General features: G+C 36.7%; 2 protein-coding genes across 2 annotated transcripts; one reads left to right on the forward strand and one right to left on the reverse strand.

Moving 5' to 3' along the window:
• Window positions 1–2,902: 2,902 nt before the first annotated feature.
• On the forward strand, window positions 2,903–5,661 carry LOC127620183 (NADH dehydrogenase [ubiquinone] iron-sulfur protein 6, mitochondrial-like). The gene is made up of 4 exons (XM_052093309.1): window positions 2,903–3,057; window positions 3,319–3,372; window positions 3,571–3,693; window positions 5,508–5,661. Exons 1-4 carry the CDS (start codon window positions 2,914–2,916, stop codon window positions 5,574–5,576), a joined length of 390 nt encoding a protein of 129 aa, XP_051949269.1. The 5' UTR covers window positions 2,903–2,913; the 3' UTR covers window positions 5,577–5,661.
• A 7,465-nt stretch (window positions 5,662–13,126) lies between these two features.
• irx4b (iroquois homeobox 4b) lies at window positions 13,127–15,771 on the reverse strand. Its single transcript, XM_052092619.1, has 5 exons — window positions 15,727–15,771; window positions 14,537–14,779; window positions 14,310–14,413; window positions 13,881–14,188; window positions 13,127–13,716 (listed from the first exon to the last, which is right to left on the reverse strand). The coding sequence occupies exons 1-5, from the start codon at window positions 15,769–15,771 to the stop codon at window positions 13,127–13,129; spliced, it is 1,290 nt and encodes a 429-aa protein (XP_051948579.1).
• Between the last annotated feature and the right edge of the window lie 7,446 nt (window positions 15,772–23,217).

Below are 23,217 nucleotides of genomic sequence, written 5' to 3' on the forward strand. Positions count from 1 at the left end.
ATTCCGCTTATAAATGGTAGTCATTCATGTGTTCAGTCCTACAGTTGACAATAACATCTTAAAAAGGGACTTCTCATAGCATAATACTTCTGAATGCTGATCTGTCCAAGCTAGCAGGAATAAGGTTGTTTATCGGTGCATAAACATAACTGAGGGCTTGGACACAGTCCCTCTATGTGACCAAGCAAATATTGCTTTCTTAGTATGCATTATATATTTTCAAATAAATGCAATACAAACAGTTTCCAATTTTCTTGGTACTCCATCTAGATGACATATTTTAAGAATAGAATTGCATGGAAGAAAACCTTATATAATGGCATAAAGACTTTTGCAGAAAAAGGTCAATAGTTTTGATTTTACTGAAGCAGGTTAGGAAAAGCATTTGAGTAATGACGCTTGAAGTATCAGCATTGGGCGCCCTCTGCTGTACAAAAAGGAACAAAAATAATGTCTGGAAGACAGGGATGACACAAATAATGTCTACCTCAAACATCATCATGAATTATAAAGAAGTTGTTACACATGAACATTAAATTAATTTGAATCATCTTTGCAAACTTAGAATGCATCATAGAATTTAGTATCATCAAAGAAACCTGGACACTGGACCCCTTCTTCTGCGGAACACAAATGAAGATTTTTAGAAGAATACAGTGAGAATATCTGATCTTAATTCTGTAAATCCATAAAATACAAGTGAACGGTGACCAAAACTTTGAAGCTTCAAAATATACACAAAAGCAGCAGAAAAGTAATCCATATGACTCCAATGGTTTAATCCATGTCTTCTGAAGTAATCCAACCGATTTCATGTGAGAACAGATCAAAATAACGTTTGACAACTGCAGTATCCTTGGCAATTATGATTTCAAGCTTGATTACACTTCCTACAGCGCCATCTAATGTTTGCAACAAGCAAAATGAAGTGTAATCGATTTTGAAACCATCGTCATACCTAAAGACTGCAATAGCATACAGTTCTCACCCAAAATTGTTTGGATCTCTTATGAAGACATGGGTTAAAACACTGGAGTCATATGGATTACTTTTCTGCTGCTTTTAAGTGTTTTTTTGAGTTTCAAAATTTTGGCCAACATTCACTTGCATTGTATAGACCTACAAAGCAGAAATATTCTTCTAAAAATCTTTATGTTCAGCAGAACAAAGAAAATCATACACATCTGGGAGGACATGAGGGTGAGTAAATAAGACAATTTTCATTTTTAGGTGAACTATTCCTTTAATGTCTGAATTATGTTTAGTTTTCAGATGAGTAGGTCCAACTTTATTAGAAACTCTACATGCTCAGTACAACAGTCAAGTCATCCTCACTTAATTTGAGATATAAAGCAGTGGTATGACAACAAATACTAAAGCCTCAAATAATTCACCCCTGCCGCTGCTTGTGTCTGGGGTGAGATTTGCAAAAAACAAACAGCCTTCCACGGCGGCAGACGAAAAAGCAGTCTTTGCAGCGTCTTTTAAGAGCAGTTTTTGTCTTCATGCCAGCGGACGGCTGAACGCACACAAGCTGCTGGCATTGTCCAAGCAAGGACGAGAGGAATGGAGTGTGTAGTTTGCAAGGTGGGTTGACGACTGCCCTGAATCGTGCAGTTGCAGCTGTGATGGTGGAGATGCATCGCTGTGCACCGGCTGCAGGTAAGGAGCTAAGGGCAGTACACCTAGCAACTTGGGAGAATTGCCGAGTCAAGGAACCAATAAGACAGGAGAGCTGCAGTGGTGCCATTATCTCAAAACCTGAAGAGAGAAAAAAAAGAAACTTTGCATGTGCATCAAGTAATTTCAGTAAGACTGCCTCAATCATTTATTCATTCGCAAGTACCCTAATTCAAAGTCTAAGGCTGTTTTGCCAAAGACGGACCACTTGTATAAAAATGAAAGGGAGAAATTGTAACGCCCAGTATGGTTAATGTAATAAAAATCCTGCCTTTCAGGTAAAAGGAACCAATCACCTTTTATATAGACAACGCCTGTCAGTCAACTTGAGAACGCGCATGCGCATTAATTGGACCAGCGTGATCCGAGCTAAAGAAGCCCTATTTATGATCAGTGTTGTCATATTTCACTGCTGATTTTATATATGTTCTTTGATCGTAAACCAACCGTTTTGTAAATTTCGATCCTTCACCATTTAAGTAGACAGAAGCTGCAGGTTTATGCCGCATGTGTAGAAAATAGCTGTCCGGCAGCTTTCCAAAGATGGCCACCGAGTGGACTGACTAGCCTTGAAAGGCACTTTGGCAGAGTCTGGGTCAGAACAGATTACCAATATTCGTTATTTTTGTATAGTTAATATTCCTAGCTGCAGCCTAGAACAGAGAACTGACCTCCTTTCTACATTATGTACTTTATGAATGCCGATATGCAACGCTTCATTAAAACATATCTTGCAAAACACTGTAAACATCACACTTAGTGGTTAGGCTAGCTAACACCAACAACCTAGCTGAGCACTTTCTCTCTAGCGCCAACTAAATTGATGGGTTTTATTGAAACGATCAGGACCAAACAATCAAACCAAAACAAATGCATCACATACCTTTCTGATTTTACCGTAATTAACGCACAAATCCCGATTTAAACCCAAAATGCATAAGTATGAAGCAATGTCACTATAGTGACAAGCAGCATGCTTCATACACAAGGCAACTGTGCGACTTCTTATGACGTAATGACTTTGAGGAAAGTCGTGATGCACGCATGCGCACACACTTAAGCCAGAGGTCTGTTGTTGTGCTTTATAAAATAAGAAATACATGTTCTAAATAAACTTGTATCATGTATGGTAAGATAAACATGTTTAAATAAACATAAAAGTAGTAGAAATGAACAAATCCGTTGTTCTCAGACAGCAGGGGGCAGCAGAGGTAATGATCATCACGGGCAAACATGGCAGCCACCCTTCCAAAGATCTTGTCCTCAGGTAAAAATACGAGGACTTTGCTCAATGTTTTGAAAGTATCTGCAGTTTCATCCCAGCAATACAGTGTTCTAGTTTCTAATTATGGAGAAAAAATTACACATACCGGACAGGTAAGGATAAAGAGATATAAGCCCCTAATATACAGTAGGCTAATTGGATTTCTGTGTTCTCTATTTATTCATTAGCAATTGTTGACATCTCGATGTTGCTGAATCGAATGTCATGACTTTACTTACATTAATTTAGTATTTCATACATTGAATTACTTGTTTCAATCAGTGATGGGACAACGTCAAATCCCGCTGCAGAGCTGTCAGTGTTATTATGGAGTGGTAGCTCTTAGTTTAACGGTTGCTCGTATATTATTGCAGGTCTATGACGAAAATGATGCGAGAAGAGCTAGATTCGCCGGTAGACAAAAAGAGGTAACGACAAATACACATAGTTCCCAGACAGTTTTAGTAAACTAACTATTCAATTGTACATGTAAACTTGGTGGCAATCCGTGCTCTGATCTAGTCATACTGTAAGGTAAAGCATTGCATTTACATTTTGATACAGTAAAGGCAATGAGTAAAATACAGTTTGTTGACACATGGATCTTTTATACTTTAAATACACAGGTGAATGAAAACTTTGCAATCAACTTGGTTGCAGAAGAACCAGTGACACATGTAGAGTCAAGTGTGGTGTCCTGTGATGGAGGTGGAGGGGCTCTTGGCCACCCCAAGATTTACATAAACCTGGTAAGAAAATGACAGTCTAGATGGCATTTACACTCACTTAGCACTTTATTAGGAACACTTTGGTCCTAATAAAGTGCACATCATGTTCTTCTGCTGTTGGAGCCCATCCGCCTCAAGATTCAATGTTTCGTGTATTCTGAGATGCTGTTCTGCTCACTACAATTACAGAGTGGTTATCTGAGTTACTGTAGCCATTCTGTCAGCTCGATCAATCTGGGCATCCTCTGTTGACCTCTGTCATCATCAAGGCTTTTCTGTCTGCAGTACTATCGTTCACTGGATATTATTTCTTTTTGGCACAATTCTGTGTAAATTCTAGAGACTGTTGTGCATATTGTGCAGGAGATCAGCAGTTACAGAAATACTCAAACCAGCCCGTCTGGCTCCAACAATCATGCCACGGTCCAAATCAATTAGATCACCTTTTTCCCCCATTCTGATGGTTGATGTGAACGTTAACCGAAGCTCCTGACCGAATCTGCATGATTTTATGCATTGCAATACTGCCACACGGTTGGCTGATTAGATTATCGCATGAATAAGTAGGTGTACAGGTGTTCCTAATAAAGTGCTTATTGAGTGTATTAACTCACCTTAGGCTATTACTTAAAGGGATAATCACAAACATTACTTTTGCAAATAGAAAAGATTAGAATAGAAGAACAGGGAGACCTGCAACAGATGTCATGTACCACACAAAGCCCCCCACAGAACATTGTGCCAGTCTGAGATTACATGAAGAGACAGAAGCAATTGAGACAGCCGAAATAGATAGAAGAACTGTGGCGAATTCTCGATCATCCTATCTGCCAACAACCAAGATTAACTGTTTCCAGGTGTACCTAGGAGAATTGGTGCTGTTTTATAGGCAAAGGTGGTCACACCGAATATTGATTTTAGCTTTTTTTTATGTTTACAGGACTTTGTATGACATTAAGTGATACATTAAAACTATTTCATTATTTTTTATGACATCCTCCTTATGCATAATTATTCACAAGTGCCTAAAACTTTTGCACAGTACTGTATTCATATAAAAATCTCATCTGGGATGGCATGAGGGAGAGTAAATGATGAGAGAACTTTCATATTTGGGTGAACTATTTCTAAAGGAATTTTTCAGGCTTAAAGCAAGTTGAGCTCAATCAACAGCATTTGTGGTATATTATTGACGCTTGCAGTGGAAGTGAATGAGGCCAGTCCATAAACATTGAAATACACACTGTTCAAAAAGTATAGCCACAAGATTATACATTACACATTATACATGACTTGAGTGTGTATTATGTGTATACATTTGCTCATTAACCTTATCAGTTGTAAAGTTATATCCAATATTACAACTTTGTTGCCATGATGACTTGATACCGGTAAACTCTAAAAGCTTTTATCAAACTAAAATCATGTAAAACAGAGATTTCCTAACACTAAATTCATGTTAACACATATAATGTTTACGTCATGTGGCTAAACTTTTGAAACCGTATGTATTTCATAGTTTATGGACTGAACCCACTCACTCCCATTGCCTTATTCTAACCATATTTTTTAATAAATGGGGATTGAGTTGAAAATAGTTTTATGGTAACAAATATTAAGCCACAAAAGCTGTCTATTGAGCTTAACATTAACCCAAAATATTCTTTTAGATGCAAAAGCGTGTTTCAATAAGAATTTGATGTTCCTGAAGAAAATACTTGATTCGGTTGAACTAATCACATGTTTAGGTATTAAAACATATGTGTGCCCCCATGTTGCATAGAACATATTATTTATAATAGTGTCATGCATTAATTCATTAACTTTTTTCACAGGACAAGGACACCAAAGTTGGCACGTGTGGATATTGTGGGTTGCCGTTTAAGCAGAAACATCATCATTGAGGCACTGTCATTTTTTTGTGTGGTCTATACATTATTCCCCATTGAAAAAATGTCAACTTTTTCTCTGTACAATAAATTATTATTACGTTATGAAAGCTGCAGCCTCTTATTCTGATTTTTATTGATTCATTTTTTTGGAGCCTTTAGAAAAATGTTATTACCTACAAACTTCAGAAGTGTAATTCCTCTAGACTGATTTCATTGGTACAAAATGCTCATGCGTCAATACTACTTTTCACAGACAGAGGGCGCACATGATCTTTTCAAAAGGCCCAGCACTTAAAAGAATTGAATGGAAATTGATTTGTCAGCATTTCCTAAAACATTTACCATACTATTGACAAGAGGAAGATGTATGAAATAACTATTTGAGTTTTAATTTGGATGTTACCTTCCTGCTACACCTGGTTTGCTCCACTCCCATTTGGATCTTCTCTCATGTGGTGATAAAATAAACTTAATAAATAGAAAAGGCTATATTTATTACTTTGTATATTCTGCATATATACACACACTGTACATTGAATTACATAACTAGGAGAAGAGCAACCCTACCTTAAAATTATAACAGTTTGTTTTACTGTTGACTGACCTTTGATTTAACCCAATAATTCAATTAAAACCAACTAAATAAATTCAAGCAGTTACATTCTGTTCCACAAAATCAAGATGTCAGTCATCACCCAATTGCTAATAGATAAACAGACATGCATAGCAATCCAAAGCCTGTGTAGTTAGACTGATTGTACTGTTAGCAAAGCTTTGCTAGAAGTGTATTGAGCAATACTGTTTAAGCCAACAATAAGTCATTCTTCAAAGGCCTTTATTCCTTTTTGGTTTGGTTCAGTAAGTTTGCAATGGGAGCATGCAAGCAATATCTTGAGTGAATGTCATGCATATGTGCCCTAAATGATCTGACAGGTCTTATGTATAAAATCAAATACTGTCATCCAGCTCTGAAAAACAGACCTGCCAAGACTGGACGCCTCAGGCTTACATATCCAAATTGATTTTCCTTTTACAACAGATGCTCTTGGTTAGTTTATGACTTGTCATTTACTTAGTTTAACAGTTTGAAGCAGTTCTAAGAGGTAAGACATAAAAAGGAGAAAAGACTGAAAGAATAGAGCAACCTGCATCTTTATGTCCCAACGAACTATGACTACGTCCCTGTCTCGTCCTGCTAAGATTGGTGAAAGTCAAGGGGGATCTCGCTTGATAAGAAACACTAGTGCGGAACAATGGTTGAGGAAGATCATATATATATATATATTTCATCAAAAGTATTCTCTGCCGGCATGGCCATGCCAAATTGGCCTTGTGGCGGTGTGGAGGAAACACAGTCTCTAGTGGTGCATGCAGTGGAACTGAGTTTTCCGGCTGGCGGCCCTCAGGTTGAGAGAAAGGCAGCCACGGTGCTATAATTGGGGCTGGTGACAGAAGGCAAGAGACAGCGTGATGCCAATTAACCCTCATCTGTGCTATGTCCTGTCCTTTATGTGTGATAGGTAAGGGAAAAGCTTCATTGTTAAGGGCTGGTGCTCTTTCTTTATCAAGAGGTGTCTAAATTGCAGGTGGTTGGCTAGTTTAAACATTGCTCTGAGCAAAATCGTGGGGTGAAACTGAGCGTATGAATTGTGCTGCATATAAAAGTACATTGTCTATTATTTATAACGCTAAAATGAAGCCAGCATAGATACAGAAGGTTGCATTTTCTCCGAAAACGTCATCTTTCACAGTATAAATTGCTCTGTAGTACTTGGCAGGTGCTGTATCATGATGTATCAATGCGATTCTTGCCCTTTTCCATTTTAGCAGTAGCATAAATGCTTTTTTTTCATTTACATCATTTCATATAAAGAGAATATCTCAGAAGTATTTACTTTTTCAGAACAGCCTTTCACTTCACTCACTGAAAGACACATCATTGGATCAGCTAGTTCCCCTTATAATTGCTCTTCCGAACTGTCACCAAGAAACTGAAGGTCTCTGTGATATGGCCGTTACCTTCATAACAGTCTGCACTAATCACAGTCTGCCCCATGTACTAGAGTCATGACCTTTACTTATGAGGCTGACCGTGTCATGTTTCTCAGTGCTGGTACAGGATCCACCAGGATAACTATTGCCTGAAGAGAATTTCATGTATGAAGCAATGTGTGTGTCTGCCCTTCTAAGTAAAGATAAAGAGCTGAAACCTGCTTGCAATAAATGAATGAAACGAATAAGTGAAAAATAAACACTATCACTTACTTCATATACTTTTAAACAACATATGTTTATGTTTACTTGTTTGCTGATTGCTTAACTGCTATACAACATAATGGCCTATAGAGGCAATAATCAAAAGACTCCTAAACACATGAATTGTAATTTTTCATGTAGGAAATCATGAGCACTCACATTAAAATGAAGACTCCAGTCATTTCAGTCGCCTTATAAAAGCTGTTTTATTCTACATGGACAGGTTCCGCACATGGGGGCGGCCATGTAAGAATCACATGACCAGCTGAATACTACTCGATTAATATCAGTACCCATCCTGATATTTGACACTTTCACTCATTGATTAAAGTAATCATGGTTAAAGTAAACACTTGCTCCTCTGAAAGGTTGCTTGTGTATGTCACCATGGGCCATGTTTACAGGAGTAGAATGTTGTTGTTTTCTTGACCTTCTGTGTTTAACACACAAGCTCAACACATCCCAACCATGTAATCCGAAGCTTGCATAACTTCATGTGATTTACATATACATTTATGCATTTGGCTGACGCTTTTATCCAAGTGACTTATAGTGCACTTATTACAGGGACAATCCCCCTGGAGCAACCTGGAGTTAAGTGTCTTGCTCAAGGACACAATGGTGGTGACTGTGGGGATCGAACCAGCAACCTCCTGATTAACAGTTATGTGCTATAGCCCACTACACCACCACCACTACATTACATTACATTACATGGCTGGAGAAAGTAGATGATACCAACACTGTAAATACCTTGGTCGTGATTCCTATTAAGCTTGACTATGTGGACAAAACTAATGCATTGTTTTTATACATATTTCTTTTTTTAAATGGAGAAGCTGTACATTGTATCAGCCTTTGCCTCTGAGGAACATTTTTTATGTTTTTCTTTAAAAAGTGGGATTACTTTCTAAATCTTTAGAATGAAAATTACTCTGTGGTCCAGTGATGCAGTGAATATTTAGATTTTAGCCTAATAGTCGGCCTACGATGTAGGGTACAATGGGGCTAAAGGCACACCTTAACCCTTCTATTGTGTTGAAAATCTGCATACACCTTTTGCATTTGCAGGTAAGTTTTGACCCGGTGGATTTTTAAGCTTATAAAAAATTATTAATCCAATTGTTTTAATCAAAAAACATATTGTAGATCATTGTTAACTTTCTAGATGTTCATACATGTACAATTATTTATACTTTTGACATGTTAACTAACCAGTTCTGTTAGTGAGTTTGCATGAGACTGTGTGTGTATTTGTGTGTATGTTTGTAAACTAGATGCAGTCCCATTTTGAGACAAAAAAGTGTGTGTGAGAGCATGGGAAAGTGTCTAAATGTAAGTAAAAAAAAGTCGAATTCAAAATGTGCAAAAATATCTGCAAAATAGCACGTGTAAAGCCACAATTGATGCCCCGGTCAATATTGAAATACATTTAGTTTTACTGAATATTTATGGAGGAACATAATTTGTGTGAATATAAATAATAACGAGGTTGTTTTGAATAACATTTTATTATTTTTTTTTAAAGGTGGCTCCCTCAATTGGGGTAAAAAACCCCCAAGGGGTTATATTGATATCATGTAGATACCAGGGCAAAAGGTAAAGGGCACAATTTGTGAATGTATGTCTTTTGAGACAGCAAGATGCTTTTTTTAAGTAACAAATTAAGATAATGCTTATTTAAAAAAAGGCTGCACAATTTCTTGTTAACTTCATGTAAGCAATCTCAAGTATTCTATAAACAAATTAATCTACATTGTGATTTGGATCAGTCAATATGAGCCCACTTTGAACATTCTTCATACCAAATCTATTCCTCCCACATACTCTTTATAGCCCCCCATCAACAATAGGGCTTTTTACCTCAAATACCATCCTTTACTGGCCAGTTATTGAAAATGTTTTTATATAATCACTTTGAACACAATTGAAAATGAAAAATTACTATTTTGTCTCAAAATAAATGTGATCATTTCCAGGATATTCATTAGCTACACACATGTACAACATTTAAAAAATATATAAACTTTTAGATCAAATGATTCTTATAATCAAACTTTAGACATTACACAAAATTATCTCATGGAACAGGAACATGCAATTGAGTGACAAATTCCAAACACTCCTTATATAATGTACCTTTCTCTAGTAGACTTTAAGGAATATTCCGGGTTCAATGCAAGTTTAGCTCAATCGACCACATTTTTTAAATCCTTTTGATTACCACAAACAATTATTTTGACTTGCCCCCCAAATGTAAGTGCTTTTATAAAATAATAAGCTTAACATTTCTGTCTTTAAACCCTTCAAAAATTGGCCCCATTCACTTCCATTGTAAGAGTCTCACTGTAACCTTTTTCTAAAGAAAAGGAGGGACGAGTCAAAATAATCTTTGTGTGTGTTTTTTAAGTATGTAAGCTAATTCAATACAGCTTCAAAATTCAGGTTTGAGGTATTACTGTGTGTAATTTATGTTGTAGAATAAAACATCTGTTTACCACAGACCTTATTTTACTCAAGTTCAAAAACTCCATTATAAAAACCCAGAGGAAAACCCAGAGGAAACACATGGAGAATTCTTTCCGTTCTTTCCAGTGTGCAGATAGTTTATTTACTGAAAGGTTGGATGTCAATATTTATTACCTTATATATAAGTTATTTATACGGCCGAAAAAGAAAGGAATTCTCGGATGATTTCACCCTGAATAATTTAGCCTGAAATTTTTAATCCCTTACAAGGTTGTGGCAGGTTTCTCCTCTGTTCTGATGAATACTTTATCATCATCATCATCATCCTAAGCTTCAAACTGAAGGGGAAAAAAAAACACCAAATTAAAAAGAAAATAAAATACAGAGTGGCTTTAATCGCATTAACAGACAATGAGTCATCATCTCCATAGCTTAATGTTTATTTTTATTTTAATTTATTTTTTAGCCAATGATTTGACAACGAGTTCCATGCACAAATTGTTTATTTTTCTGAAGGAGTAAAATACGTTTTAAAATGCCTCCAATGAGGAAGCTATTGTTAATAGCTCAAATAACTCAATAATTTGGACTGTGAATGTTTTCCAACTACTTTCAAATAAGACAAGTATGAAGGCATACTATTTGTTAAATTATGATAAATTAAGCTTATACTTTACTTCTTTCACCGGGGATTAGCATTAGACGCTCACATGTGTAATGAGTAAACCGTTGGTTTTTAAAAACTGAGCTTCTAATTTCAGAGGCGGTATTTGTTCATGTCTCTGGTGACTGTGTCTCGTTTGGAAGGCTGCGTCCTCCGGAGGTCGCGTTTGTTGGCCGCATACGTCATCGAGACTGTGTCGTTTCAGAAAAGCGAGTAGGACACTCCGAATGTGACCTTCTTTCGTGGGAATTCGGAGAATGCATGAGGTGTATCCTTCGTGGGCACTCACAACCCACAATTCTTTACTTCAACGGAAATGTCTAAAAACAAATTGTGCCAATTTGCCCATAAATATGATGTTCAAACGCAAGTAATGTTAATTCCCAAATTGAAGTACCTCAGTAGATGGGTGCAGAGTATATAATATGCATAATTATATTAATATATAATTAAAATAAAGTAGTAGACTAAAAGTACACCTGTAAAATCAATTTTCTTTTCTCTCTACATCATTATAACTCTCCTAAAATTTACCTCATACATTCCCTTCCAGAGTTACTTTGTTCCCTTCTCACTCAAAGCGCTCGAGCTAGTTAAAGAGCGGCGTGCTGTCATAGCAACCATGTTACGTTCCATTTCCGTTTGTCCTACGAAGGCCGTCTCGTTTTTAGACATGTTTAAAGCAGGACACTCGGTATATTGCAGCCTTCAATGGACGCGTCCTACGTAGCACGCAGCCTCCCAAACTAGACAGCCTGTGAAAGCCAGCAATTCCTTGTTGACATGATCAGTCTCTTAAAGGTATAGCCTATTCTGGGTTCAATACAAGCTCAATTGAAAGCTTTTGTGGCATGATATTGTTTATCACAAAAATACATTTTGACTTGATCCTCCTTTTCTTAAAAAAATCAAAAATCTGTTTTACAGTGATTTACTTACAATGGAAGTGAATTGGGGCCAATATTTTAACGTTAAAATACTCACTTTTTAAAAAGTATCGCCACAAGACAAAAACAGTATGTGTGTTAACATGATTTTAGTGTGATAAAATCACTTACAAACCTTTTCTGTGTAAAGTTATAGCCAATTTTACGACTTCGTTACCATGACGATGTAATGTCAACAAACCCTAAACAACTGTAAAAAATGTAAATAAACATTTTACAGCTCAAATAATACACAAGTTTTAACAGAATAATTAATGTAAGTGCTTTTATAAAATTATAAGCTTCACATTTCTGTGTTTAAACCCATCAAAAATTGGCTCCATTCACTTCCATTGTAAGTGCCTCGCTGGAACCCAAATTTTAGCTTTTTTTTTAAAGAAAAGGAGGGATGCGTTGAAATGAAATTTTTGTAGTAATCAACATTATGCCACAAATGCTTTCGATTGAGCTTAAATTGTATTGAACCCGGAATATTCCTTTCATGTAATGCTTCACTGATTACGGTTGTAGAGGTACCGCTGATTTAACAGTTTAGCAGTTTGACACTTTGAGTATTTGAATTTGTCATGACTCGGTGATTCTTACTTCAATCTTGATCCAAAAGAAAATGGGGAGGAAAAGATCAAGTTATTTGTGGATGTAGAAGATGTGTACCTTTATAAAACCGATGCCCGGGAAATAAATTTTATAGGCCTGTTAAACAACATTATGCCACAAATAGGCTACTGTTGATTGTGCTTAACTTGCATTGAACCCAGAATAATAATTTAAGAACATTTCAGCACCACGGACAGCGAACAACAGCAAAAGTCACGATTTCCCTTATTTCCCTTTATTTTGAAGAGCTGTGAGATTACAAACTGATACTTCAGATTGGCGAAATCTGTTTCTTGTGCTATTTTCTTTTTCTTTCTTTCTTTCTGTATTTATTTTGTGACAGTTGTGACATTTTACAGAACCTGAAAGTGAAAAGGTGATAAATCTTTCTAAATTCTACGTTGCTGTGTTGACAAGTTATAAATATATAGCTAAACAGACTTTTTCAGTCTTTTTTTTTTATATATTTCATCTAATATACAAACAACAGCTTATAGATGCAAACTAATAATTGTCATTTTAGAGCTTTCCAAACCTAGCGTGTTACAATTGTGATGGCATAACGGTTTGGTGACTCATAATGTCAATTTTCAGTAAACTGCAAACATTTGTGGAAAACTAGCGTCCCATTATAAATGATCATGAGAAGAAGTAATAGGTCCTGAGTGTTCATGGTAGCTATTCTGTGTGAAAATGGCGTCAGTCCAAAACTCTGTGGAGTTGCTGCAAGTTTGGTTTAAGTTGGTGTGCCGGAATAAAGGATCGGGAAAGACGCCGTCAACCCAGTTTCTCAGAGTGGCCACTGGAGACTCTTGTTGCCTCTTTTTTATGTCTGAGTCTGAATCTGAGTTTGTAGAGCATGATGTTCCTTGACCTTTATGCATACATGAAGAATAATCATCTTGGCTTAACGAAGTAGCAGTCTGTGCAAGTGACCAGATTTTTGGTTTGGTCTCAATGGTCTTTTGGTCTCGCTGAATGTAGAACTTTGCAGTTTCAGAAGTTGGTCTCAGGAGGTCTTCACTGAATTCAGGAACATCTCTCGAAAGTTCGGTTATGGTGTCATGAAAAGGCTCTGTATCTGGACATCCATGGGCCTCGGAGCGAACGCGCACAACAAACGGCGGTTTCAATTCGCACTCAGAGCCATCTGAATCCACAAGATCTAAATCTTCCAGATCGCTATGAAGTTGATCTGTGTCATCTTTTCCATTGTTGTCTGAAGGTATGTAACACACATAAAACAGGTTATAAGATAAACAACACTGAGTATGATAAACTTTTTTAAAAAAACTAAGTTTAAACCGTAGCCACACCTAACAATGGTATATGCAATGGTTGTATGCCAAGAAAAAAATGTACATCAAAAAGCTTTCAACAAACCATTGGTTTTTAAAGGCTCCGCCTGTGACTCATCCTTATCTTCTTGGTCGTCATCGGACTCTTTCTCTTCTGAGGTCTTATTGCGTGGCGACCACGTCATCTTATTCTCCTTCTTGAGTCTCCGGCGCGCATTGGCGAACCAGGTGGACACCTGAGTAAGGGTCATCTTAGTGATGATGGCCAGCATGATCTTCTCACCCTTGGTGGGGTATGGGTTATTTTTATGTTCCTGCAGCCATGCCTTTAGTGTGCTGGTGGTTTCTCTGGTAGCATTTTTCCTCCTTGTACCCACATCCATGGATCCATATCTAAATAACAATGGCAAGTATTTGTGCAGGCTTTCCAAATACAGCTATTGCACAAAAAGCACATGTATGAAACCATCTTGAAGGTAAAAAATGTAGAAAGAAAAAAGGAGATTATCCTTACCCATATCTGTTATATTGGTACTGTCTGATTGGATCATAGTAAGCAGAGCTTTGGGAAACTCTTGAATGTTCTGTCGCTGACACATCTTTGTCACTGAGTTTGCCCTATTATAAAATCAAAAAACCAAAAAGAACAAAAATGACCCCTATCTCAAAAACAAGGTCTTCCAAACAATCTAAACATTGAAACTGGAATGAACTATTGGAATGAAAAAAAAAGATGCATACCAGAGGATAGAATGAAGTTGAATTTGGCCCATAAGTGCTGCAGGTGTCATAACCATGGTTCTTTGAACAGGAGTTGCCATAGAAAGTGGTGGGGATGAGGTTGTGCTGGCCAGAGGCCACAAGTCTACTTTCATATACCGGACAATAAAGCGAGGCTTGAGGAGAAGTCGCCACTCCAGAGTCCGACAGAGCACCACTACTGGCCCCATAGCAGGTGCTCAGGGCATTAGAGGACATTAAGAGCTGCCAAAGAAAAACAAACAAGCTATAGCAGGCTATGGCTTTGCAATGAAAAATTTTATATTGTAAAAAAGAAATCCGTAAAATGTACAGTAAATTACCAGCAGCTGTGTTTGCCAAACATTTACCGTAAAAAATACAGTGTTTCAGGCTTTACGGGATGTAATTTTGTAACTTGATACACTAATATTCTGGAACTATAAAATCTTCTTTTCACTTTAAAATGTATTGTTAATCACTGTAGTAATTACAGAAAGGCACATGATGACATAAAGTTCATCAACGAAGGAGATGTCCAATACATGAAGAGACAGTGCTCAGTGTCAATCACACAAACACAAAAAAAATTAGGGTAACACATGTGAAATTAAAATAATGCAATAAACTAACTAAACTACATAAAATATAACAAACAGCTATTCTCATAAAATATAATAAAATGTGATGGGTCACGCAGAGAATTCTGGGAACGCCTGATCATTGTTTTTTACCGTAATTTTAACAATAATTTACCATACAATGTACATTTACTCTCTTGTTAAACAATATAATTTTTTACTATTAATGATATGGTAAAATTATACTTTTGCATTTGAAAAACATAATTTTTTACAACATTTACCGTGAAATTACATGTATTATCTTGTTAAATTCATTATAATTTTTACTGTAAATTTTAAGGTAATTACTCGTTAATCAATTAACATTTTTTACAGTCTTTAACCATTAAAATTACAGGAATGTTTTACAGTGTAAGATGATTCTGCCTTTGTTGTTGTTTTTTTTATTGAGCTTTAAGCCTATAAAGTCTACTGTAATATTCCTTACTGATCTTACTGTAGCAGCTTGAATTTACAAATTTTTCATATTCATGATTTTGCAATTAATGACACTGACATGCAATAAGTTTAACATTGACACTCTGATGTAAAGTTACACAAGAAACTTACCTGGGGTGTTGCAGGGTATGGGTAGCCAAACTGTGTAAATGACATGATGAGTGTCCAGCAAAAAGGAGAAGGCTGCAGTCTAAGCTGCAGGTCATCAGTTCATCGGGGAAATCTTCCATTAACAGTAGGCAAACAGTCCCAGCTTTGTTATCTTGGTCTCACAGACAAATAACCATAATTGTAATAAAAATAAATGCAAAAGGCAGTAACAAGGATTCGCCTCAGCTTGGTGTCGCGTTATTTGTGAAGTTGGACAGATTCATAATAAACGTTGGCACAGTTGCGCGTTGTTTTAAACACCGATGACTCTGACGTCAGGTGAACAAATTTAGAGGTCTAGAAAACAAATTCGAGATGTTGCGAATCACGCTAAAAGTTGTTCTGTACGCAGCGAAACAGTTTAAGTTCAGAGTCAAACGATGCGCTTCTGTGCTTTGAAGCCGCACTTACTTTGAGAGACCTCCCTCTACAGAGCCCGCGGGGTCTCGTTCACATTAATGAGGGCGTGTTCAGTTTCCCCTCGCTGGAACACATCTGACTTCAGTGCATATAGACAGCTCGATCACAGATGATTGATGACCACCGAGAAATCATTACCATAACTGACTTTCTATGTTTCAAACACGTTCGTACAATTAAATAGTACTGGAAATGGGATAACAACAATTACTGGACTGTAAAACGTACACAAAATAATCACATGTAGGCTTTATTAAGACGCATTAGTTGAAGATCGATATCTGTCAAAACACTGTTCAGTCCAGTTCTGACATCAATAGCATGCCTGAACTAATTATTATGGAATGTTGTGGACACACCTGTATGAGAGAATAAAACGATGCGTTATGGAGAAAAGTATGTAAAAAAACAAACAAACAGTATTAATGCTTAAAGTTAAGTATTTGGAAATGTTTGGGTACATTATTTTCATTTTTACTGGCAAAGAGTGTTAGATATGTGTCTTATTTTAAAATACATTTCTCTCACAATCAGATAAATGTTACGGTTCTACAGTCTGCAAAACTATCTGTAAGCAAAAAAACTGACATAGGGAAGTAGACTATATGTGACTTTTAATAACACAGAAGTGGCTTAAAGAGATAGTTTATCCCAAAATCCCATTTACTCATCCTCATGCCATCCCAGACGTAAGTGACTTTCTCTCTTCTGCAGAATGCAAACGAAGATTTTTAGAAGAATATTTCAGCTCTGTTGGTACAATCAATGCAAGTGAATGGTGACCAAAACTTTGAAGGCCCAAAAAGCATTTAAAGGCAGCATAAAAGTAATCTATATGACTTCAGTGGTTTAATCCATGTCTTAAGAAGTAATATGATAGATGTGGGCAAGAAACAGATCAATATTTAAGTCCTTTTTACTATAAATCTTCACATTCACTTTCACATCTGAAAATTACATGTGGTGCCTGTTTAGTTTCACTTTCACATCTGAAAGTGGAGATTTATAGTTAAAAAATGAGTTAAATATTGATCTATTACTCTCCCACATCTATCAGCTTTTGAAAACATGGATTAAACCATTGGAAATGTATTCATAATTTGTATGCTTTTTGATTTTTTTTACTTTCAAAGTTCGGGCCACCATTTACTTGCATTGTACGGACCTACAGAGCTGAAAAATTCTTCTAAAAATCTTTGTTTGTGTTCTGCAGAAGAAAGAAAGACATACACATCTGGTTTGACATGAGGGTGAGTAAATGATGAGAGAATTTTCTTTTTTGCATACATTTTAAATACCTTTGGATTGTTAAAATCTTATAATCAACGTTTTGTTGTGTATAGCAATATTCAAAAAGATCTTTAGAGGTAGAAGAATTTTTGGCACTTACTGAACTATCCAAAACTGAAATCTGATACATGGCAATATAAAGCATATATACTGTATTAAATGTGTGTTCATGTAGGCCTACATGCTTTTCATATTCTTATACAGTACACATATGCAGCATATATTTCAAAATACTACAATTTTCATATATGCAACATGCACAGAAATGTAAGCGCATCGTAGTTCTAGCGGGAAGACTAGCAGCTGTTCATCATCACACCATTAGCTGGGTAACTCCTAGCCAATCGCATGTAAGCCATTGCTTTATAAGTCTGCTCACAATCTATCACATTGCTGTTTCAGTGTGCTAACACGACAACCTCCACCACCCCACCACCACCAGTTGAGCCCTGTCCCGCAAGGGAGTAGGCTCCTCGCCCCTGCCTCCTATCTCCTATCCTATCCTATCCTAGGATATGACGGTTCCGAGTACAACTCCCTCGGACCGTCAGACGGGGCCTACGCCAAAGAGAGACATTACTTTTCTGTTTTACATTCATCAAATAAATGGCATCTTAAACCTCACTCAATCCTGCGTGTCTTCCCGATAGAACTAAATATATGTTCATATATGGCCATGTAACTAATATATGTATGAGAAGAAAATGGGCATTATTTTGGTCTGCTCCCATTAGTACACTTAGTAGTCCACTTCGTAGTTTTCTACACAATTTAGTTTAGTTCATCCCCATTTTATAAGCCTTGTAAAAGCAAAATCAAAAGATAACACAATATGTATTTTTGGACATAAATCAATCCTTTGTGCACTTAGATTCAGTGATATCTCTTAGAGTCACCTTAAATGTGTCTCTCAGCCACCTCTGGACTCTTTCTTCATTGTGGCAAAGAGGTTTGGACTGTTAGAGTTCATTTAATATGTATAATGCATGAGGGCACTTCTGTCATTTACTTGACACTTTTTTTCTGAAGACCAGAAGCTCCTCCAAACTCTTCATTAGAGTTTAAAACACTGACAGATATCCTCCAGACTGAAAGAGCTCAGTGATTGGAATCTTGCTTGTCTGGGCAGCAATATATTTAACACAACTGATTATGTTGTCGCTGTCACATCTGTGTGAAGTAACTGGTATTTCACCTGCTGTGGCATTTCTTTCTTTCTTTCTTTCTTGTTGCAGAACTTACATTTAATGTTTCTTCTGTTTTTTTTTTTTTATTATTTTTTTTATTTTTTTGTTGTTTTTTTACCTAACAATTATCAATAAGTCATATTGCTATCTTCAGATAGTTGAAAATAAACCACTCTTCCATATTAATAATCTTAGGATCTATTGATCTTCTGTTCTATCATTTATGCAGTAATAAACACTTTTGCAATGATGTTGAAATATATGGAATACACTCAATCTGTGATTATGTTATATTCTCTATTCTTACCACTATTCATATTGCATAGTTTACTCTACTGTCCAGTTAAACGGTATTTACCTGACCCAGTGATTTTGTTATTGGCTTTCCAAGCGGTTCTGTGATGGTTTTACCTAGTACAACATTAACATGACTCTGTCATAATTGAGGCCACGAGTGCAAGAGACGTATAAAGTGTTTATAAAAGAAGTTGCAGAAAAAGACAAATAAGGCACATGTGGTGCATTTTGAATGAATGATTGATGTGCAGAAGACCTTGTAAAGAAAAGACCTGGGAGCTTATCATAGTATAATGAACTCTGGGAATATAAATATGTCAGTATGCACTTACATATTCATCAAGGAATGAATAAATATGTCAATGCATTTCAGTAGTCCAGGAAAAATGCTACTAATAAACATAACAAGTTAGTAGCATACAGTTGTTTTTAGTGACAGTCCAACAGCTGCATTTGATTAATTATAGTTGGACTGATATTAGATATTCATTGTGGTGATGGAAGTGAATTGCCTTTCTACTGCTTGCAACTGTGCTACTGTTGGTGAATTCAACATTAAGTTCAAACAATAGTTCCTCTCGATTTAGCTGTCATTTTTAAAAATGACAGTCAAATGTAGATCACATAATTACTTTAGGTACCTCAAACTTCCAAAAGACAGCTTTCTGTTTCACAACCATACGAGTTAATACACAGGGAAGGAGAGTGAATTGACAAAACATGTTTGGATCTCTTTGATGTTTCTATATGATGCAGACCAGATTAGAAAAGATACTTTTGTAGGACATCCAACCACTATGCAATTGAAATGGAGCTCCTGGATGGACAGCTGCTAGATAAAGTTACATCATAATCTCCTGAAATGTTTGTCTCAATAATTGAGACAATGGAAGATGAATGGTGTGGAAACGGGTCTGTTAGATGAAGAGACCATCATTCATTCTTACAGGCAAATACAAATAGCCAGACCTTTGACTGACAGGTTTTTTTTTGTTGGTCTTGAGATGCACCACATGAACAAAAGCTTTATTTCCATTCCAAACTCCAAACACAGACAACAGTGCTTGTTCAATATATGAGCACTCTTTTCATGGAACAAATGAAATGTCATTCATGTGAGTGAACACTCTTTCTCCTGTCTCCAGGGACAGTGGATAGTGGGGCTCTGCTCTATGAAATTGACTTACTTTCAAAAAATAGAAAGGTATAAATCTCCCCTCGATTGACCCTCAACCTCTGGCTACTTTCTCCTACTCTCTGTCTTTCCATTTTTATAACACTTAAGTCTGTCCAAAACCTTCCCTCATCCCCTTTCTATCTCTGGCATGTTTGCTTTTGCATTTTGCTCTGGATGGTCCAGGTGGGACCAACTGCATGCTCTCAGGCAGTCTATTCATTCATCCAGGCAGAAAAATGGAGGGTTGGGGGGAGAACAGGAAATGGAATGGGAGTTGACTCTCATCTCACACACTTTAGCCCTGAAGAGCTGCACCTTGGGGAACAGTGTCAAGTGATCTCTGACACTTCATTCCCCCTCTACACAGGAACCCTCTCTGACAGACACAGTCAGGGAAGAACTCCAAACTGATGCTTGCTGGAGCATCTTAAAGGAATAGTTCAACTGTAGTGGGGTAAATGAAGCAAAAACGCCAGAGGGCTGTTTGTTTAAACAGAGGAAAAAGGTGAGGAAGTCGTGCTGAGGTAGGTGCGTGGTTGCTCTGGTCTGTGCTGTGTCTGTGAGTAGGTGAAAGGGTCCGTAGTGCAGTTCAGCTCAGGCTTATTACTTAGGGTGGACAGAGCCGGTGGGAGAACAAGAGAAGAGCAAAGAGTGCGTTAGAAACAGCCAGCATCTATGAGATCTTCCCCCTTTAATGACTCTCCAGCAATCTTTAAATCCCCCTCTACTTGATGAGACAATGGGGAACAGGTGTGTGTGATTAGCCCAAGCAGTGCCGTTGATTATGGGATATCATTTACTCACCCTCATGACATTCCAAACCCATTATGTGGTTCTATCATTCTTGTAACTCAAAAGGAGATATTTTGAAGAATGTTCACACTGCTCTTTTCCATACAACATAAGCATACAGTTACCTAAAGCTGTCAAGCTCCAAAATGGACAAAGATAATGCACCATAAAAGTAGTACATATCCAGTATGGCTCATGCTCTATGTTCCAGCCATATATCTTTGTGTGAGGATCAGGCCAAGTTTTTAGTTGTTATTCACTGAAAACTTTGCCCACTGCCATAGCTTTCAAATGTTATATTCGCATTCCGCATATTCAAACTTTGACCAATATTGTATTGTGTCATTGGCATCAAGCCTGATGCAACACTTATCAGTGCACCAAGTTCGAATATTCACATGCGTAAATGACTGAAGCAAATTCTTGAGCAATTCTTAAAGGGGAATGGACTTTTTTAAGACCTTAAAAAGAAACTATCTGTGCCCTGGTCTCTGTGTAAGCACTGTCTTTACAAGATTCACTCAAATAAGACATCCTGGTTTAATATCAACATAGTTTCATGACAACTCGTGACAGTTCGAATGAGATGGCGAAATCGTAAGATATTGTATAATCTTTATTCCCATGGAGACCAACCAATCAACAAATATAATTTTAAATTAATCGATATAATACAGGCATAAAATACAGTTTAATGACCTCTTATACAACTTTATTTTAAGAAAGGAAACATCTGTGAACAAATTTGGTTACTCATTCAGTTTTTATTAAAGGGATAGTTCACCCAAAAATGAAAATTCTCTCATAATTTACTCACCCTGTTGCCATCCCAGAAGATTTTTAGAAGAATATCTCAGCTCTGTAGGTCCTTACTATGCAAGTGAATGGTGACCAACATTTTTAAGCTCCAAAAGCACATAAAGGCAGCATATAAATTATCCATATAAATCAAGTGGTTTAATCCAAGCCATCTGAAGTGATCTAATTGATTTTGGGTGAGAACCAACCAAAACTCCTTTTCACTGTATTGCCATATTGCCATTGCAGTCTCTAGGCATGATCATGATTTCAAGCCAGATAACACTTCCTAGTTCTTGACGCCTGTGCAGAGCGCTAGATGGTGCTAGGAAGTGTAATCAAGCTTGAAATCATGATCGCCATTGATGCTGCAGATGTCAAGATTTATAGTGAAAAAGGAGTTACTTTTTGGTCTGTTCTCACCTTAAACCTATTCGATCGCTTGAGAAGTATGGAGTAAACCACTGGAGACTGATTGATTACTTTTATGCAGCTTTTTATACTTTTCATGTGCTTTTTGAGCTTCAAAGTTTTGGTCAACATTCACTTGTATTATATGGACCTACAGAGCTGAAATATTCTTCAACAATTCTTAATTTGTGTTCTGCAGAAAAAGAACAACATACACATCTGGGATGGCAAGAGGGTGAGTGGTTGAGAGAATTTTCATTTTTGGGTGAATTATTCCTTTGAATTCAATGTGCCAATAACCTGTAATACGCTTTTCCCATATTTTTCCAAACCCAGATGATTTAATTCCTTCATATCACAGTGAAATCACAGTGAAACAGTGATTTTCCTATTAAAATTATGGTTAGGTTTAGGTTTATGGTTAAACTTTAAGATACAATTATGATAACATTGTTAATTGGTTTGTTAATTTTTCTCTATGAGAGTAAAATTCGTTTTTGTACTCATGCGATTTCTTACAATTTTGCAATATCGTATTATTATTACAACTTGTCATGAGACTGGGTTGACGAATATCCTTTTTGGTTCTGGAACATTATCGTCAACTAATCCGATTATAGGGTTCGGCTTAGTTCTGGGGTTCAGAGCATTCTGGTTAGCTATATAAAAATTTCATAGAAATCTTTCTTCAGGACTAACAAAGGCTGTTGAGACAGGACTTTGTCCTACTTGTGTAAATCACATGGGTTAACAGCATAAATATCTAATTCTTGTTTAAGCTTGTTTAAGAGTTTAAGCTTGGACCAATCATCTTTGACAGTATTATAACTTAATTAGACCATTAAATGTGGCCATGTTACTAGACATGAAATACCTTCATATGTCAGAAATATGCATTGTGCTCTACATTCTTTTGACCTGATGGTGATATGAAATTGATATTTGGATTCTTTCAGATGTATCATGATTTATGCCTATTTTCACTTTGCTCTGGGATATTGGACCTGAACATTATTTATCAGTCTAGGCTTGAGTTACTTTTCCACATGTATTTTTGCATAAATGTTGGCAAAAACTTTG

Source organism: Xyrauchen texanus, chromosome 26, assembly GCF_025860055.1.
Source record: "Xyrauchen texanus isolate HMW12.3.18 chromosome 26, RBS_HiC_50CHRs, whole genome shotgun sequence".
NCBI classification, from domain to species: domain Eukaryota; kingdom Metazoa; phylum Chordata; class Actinopteri; order Cypriniformes; family Catostomidae; genus Xyrauchen; species Xyrauchen texanus.

What these genes read in the sequence shown, in the direction of transcription:
- LOC127620183 (XM_052093309.1), top strand. Translation starts at nt 2,914, where the DNA reads ATGGCAGCCACCCTTCCAAAGATCTTGTCCTCAGGTAAAAATACGAGG. An exon ending in AAATTACACATACCGGACAG is followed by an intron (nt 3,058 to 3,318) that starts GTAAGGATAAAG and finishes ATATTATTGCAG; the next exon opens with GTCTATGACGAAAATGATGC. An exon ending in TCGCCGGTAGACAAAAAGAG is followed by an intron (nt 3,373 to 3,570) that starts GTAACGACAAAT and finishes TTAAATACACAG; the next exon opens with GTGAATGAAAACTTTGCAAT.
- irx4b (XM_052092619.1), bottom strand. Translation starts at nt 15,771, where the DNA reads ATGTCATTTACACAGTTTGGCTACCCATACCCTGCAACACCCCAG. An exon ending in CATACCCTGCAACACCCCAG is followed by an intron (nt 14,780 to 15,726) that starts GTAAGTTTCTTG and finishes TTTCTTTGGCAG; the next exon opens with CTCTTAATGTCCTCTAATGC. An exon ending in GGAGCCTTTAAAAACCAATG is followed by an intron (nt 13,717 to 13,880) that starts GTTTGTTGAAAG and finishes ACATACCTTCAG; the next exon opens with ACAACAATGGAAAAGATGAC.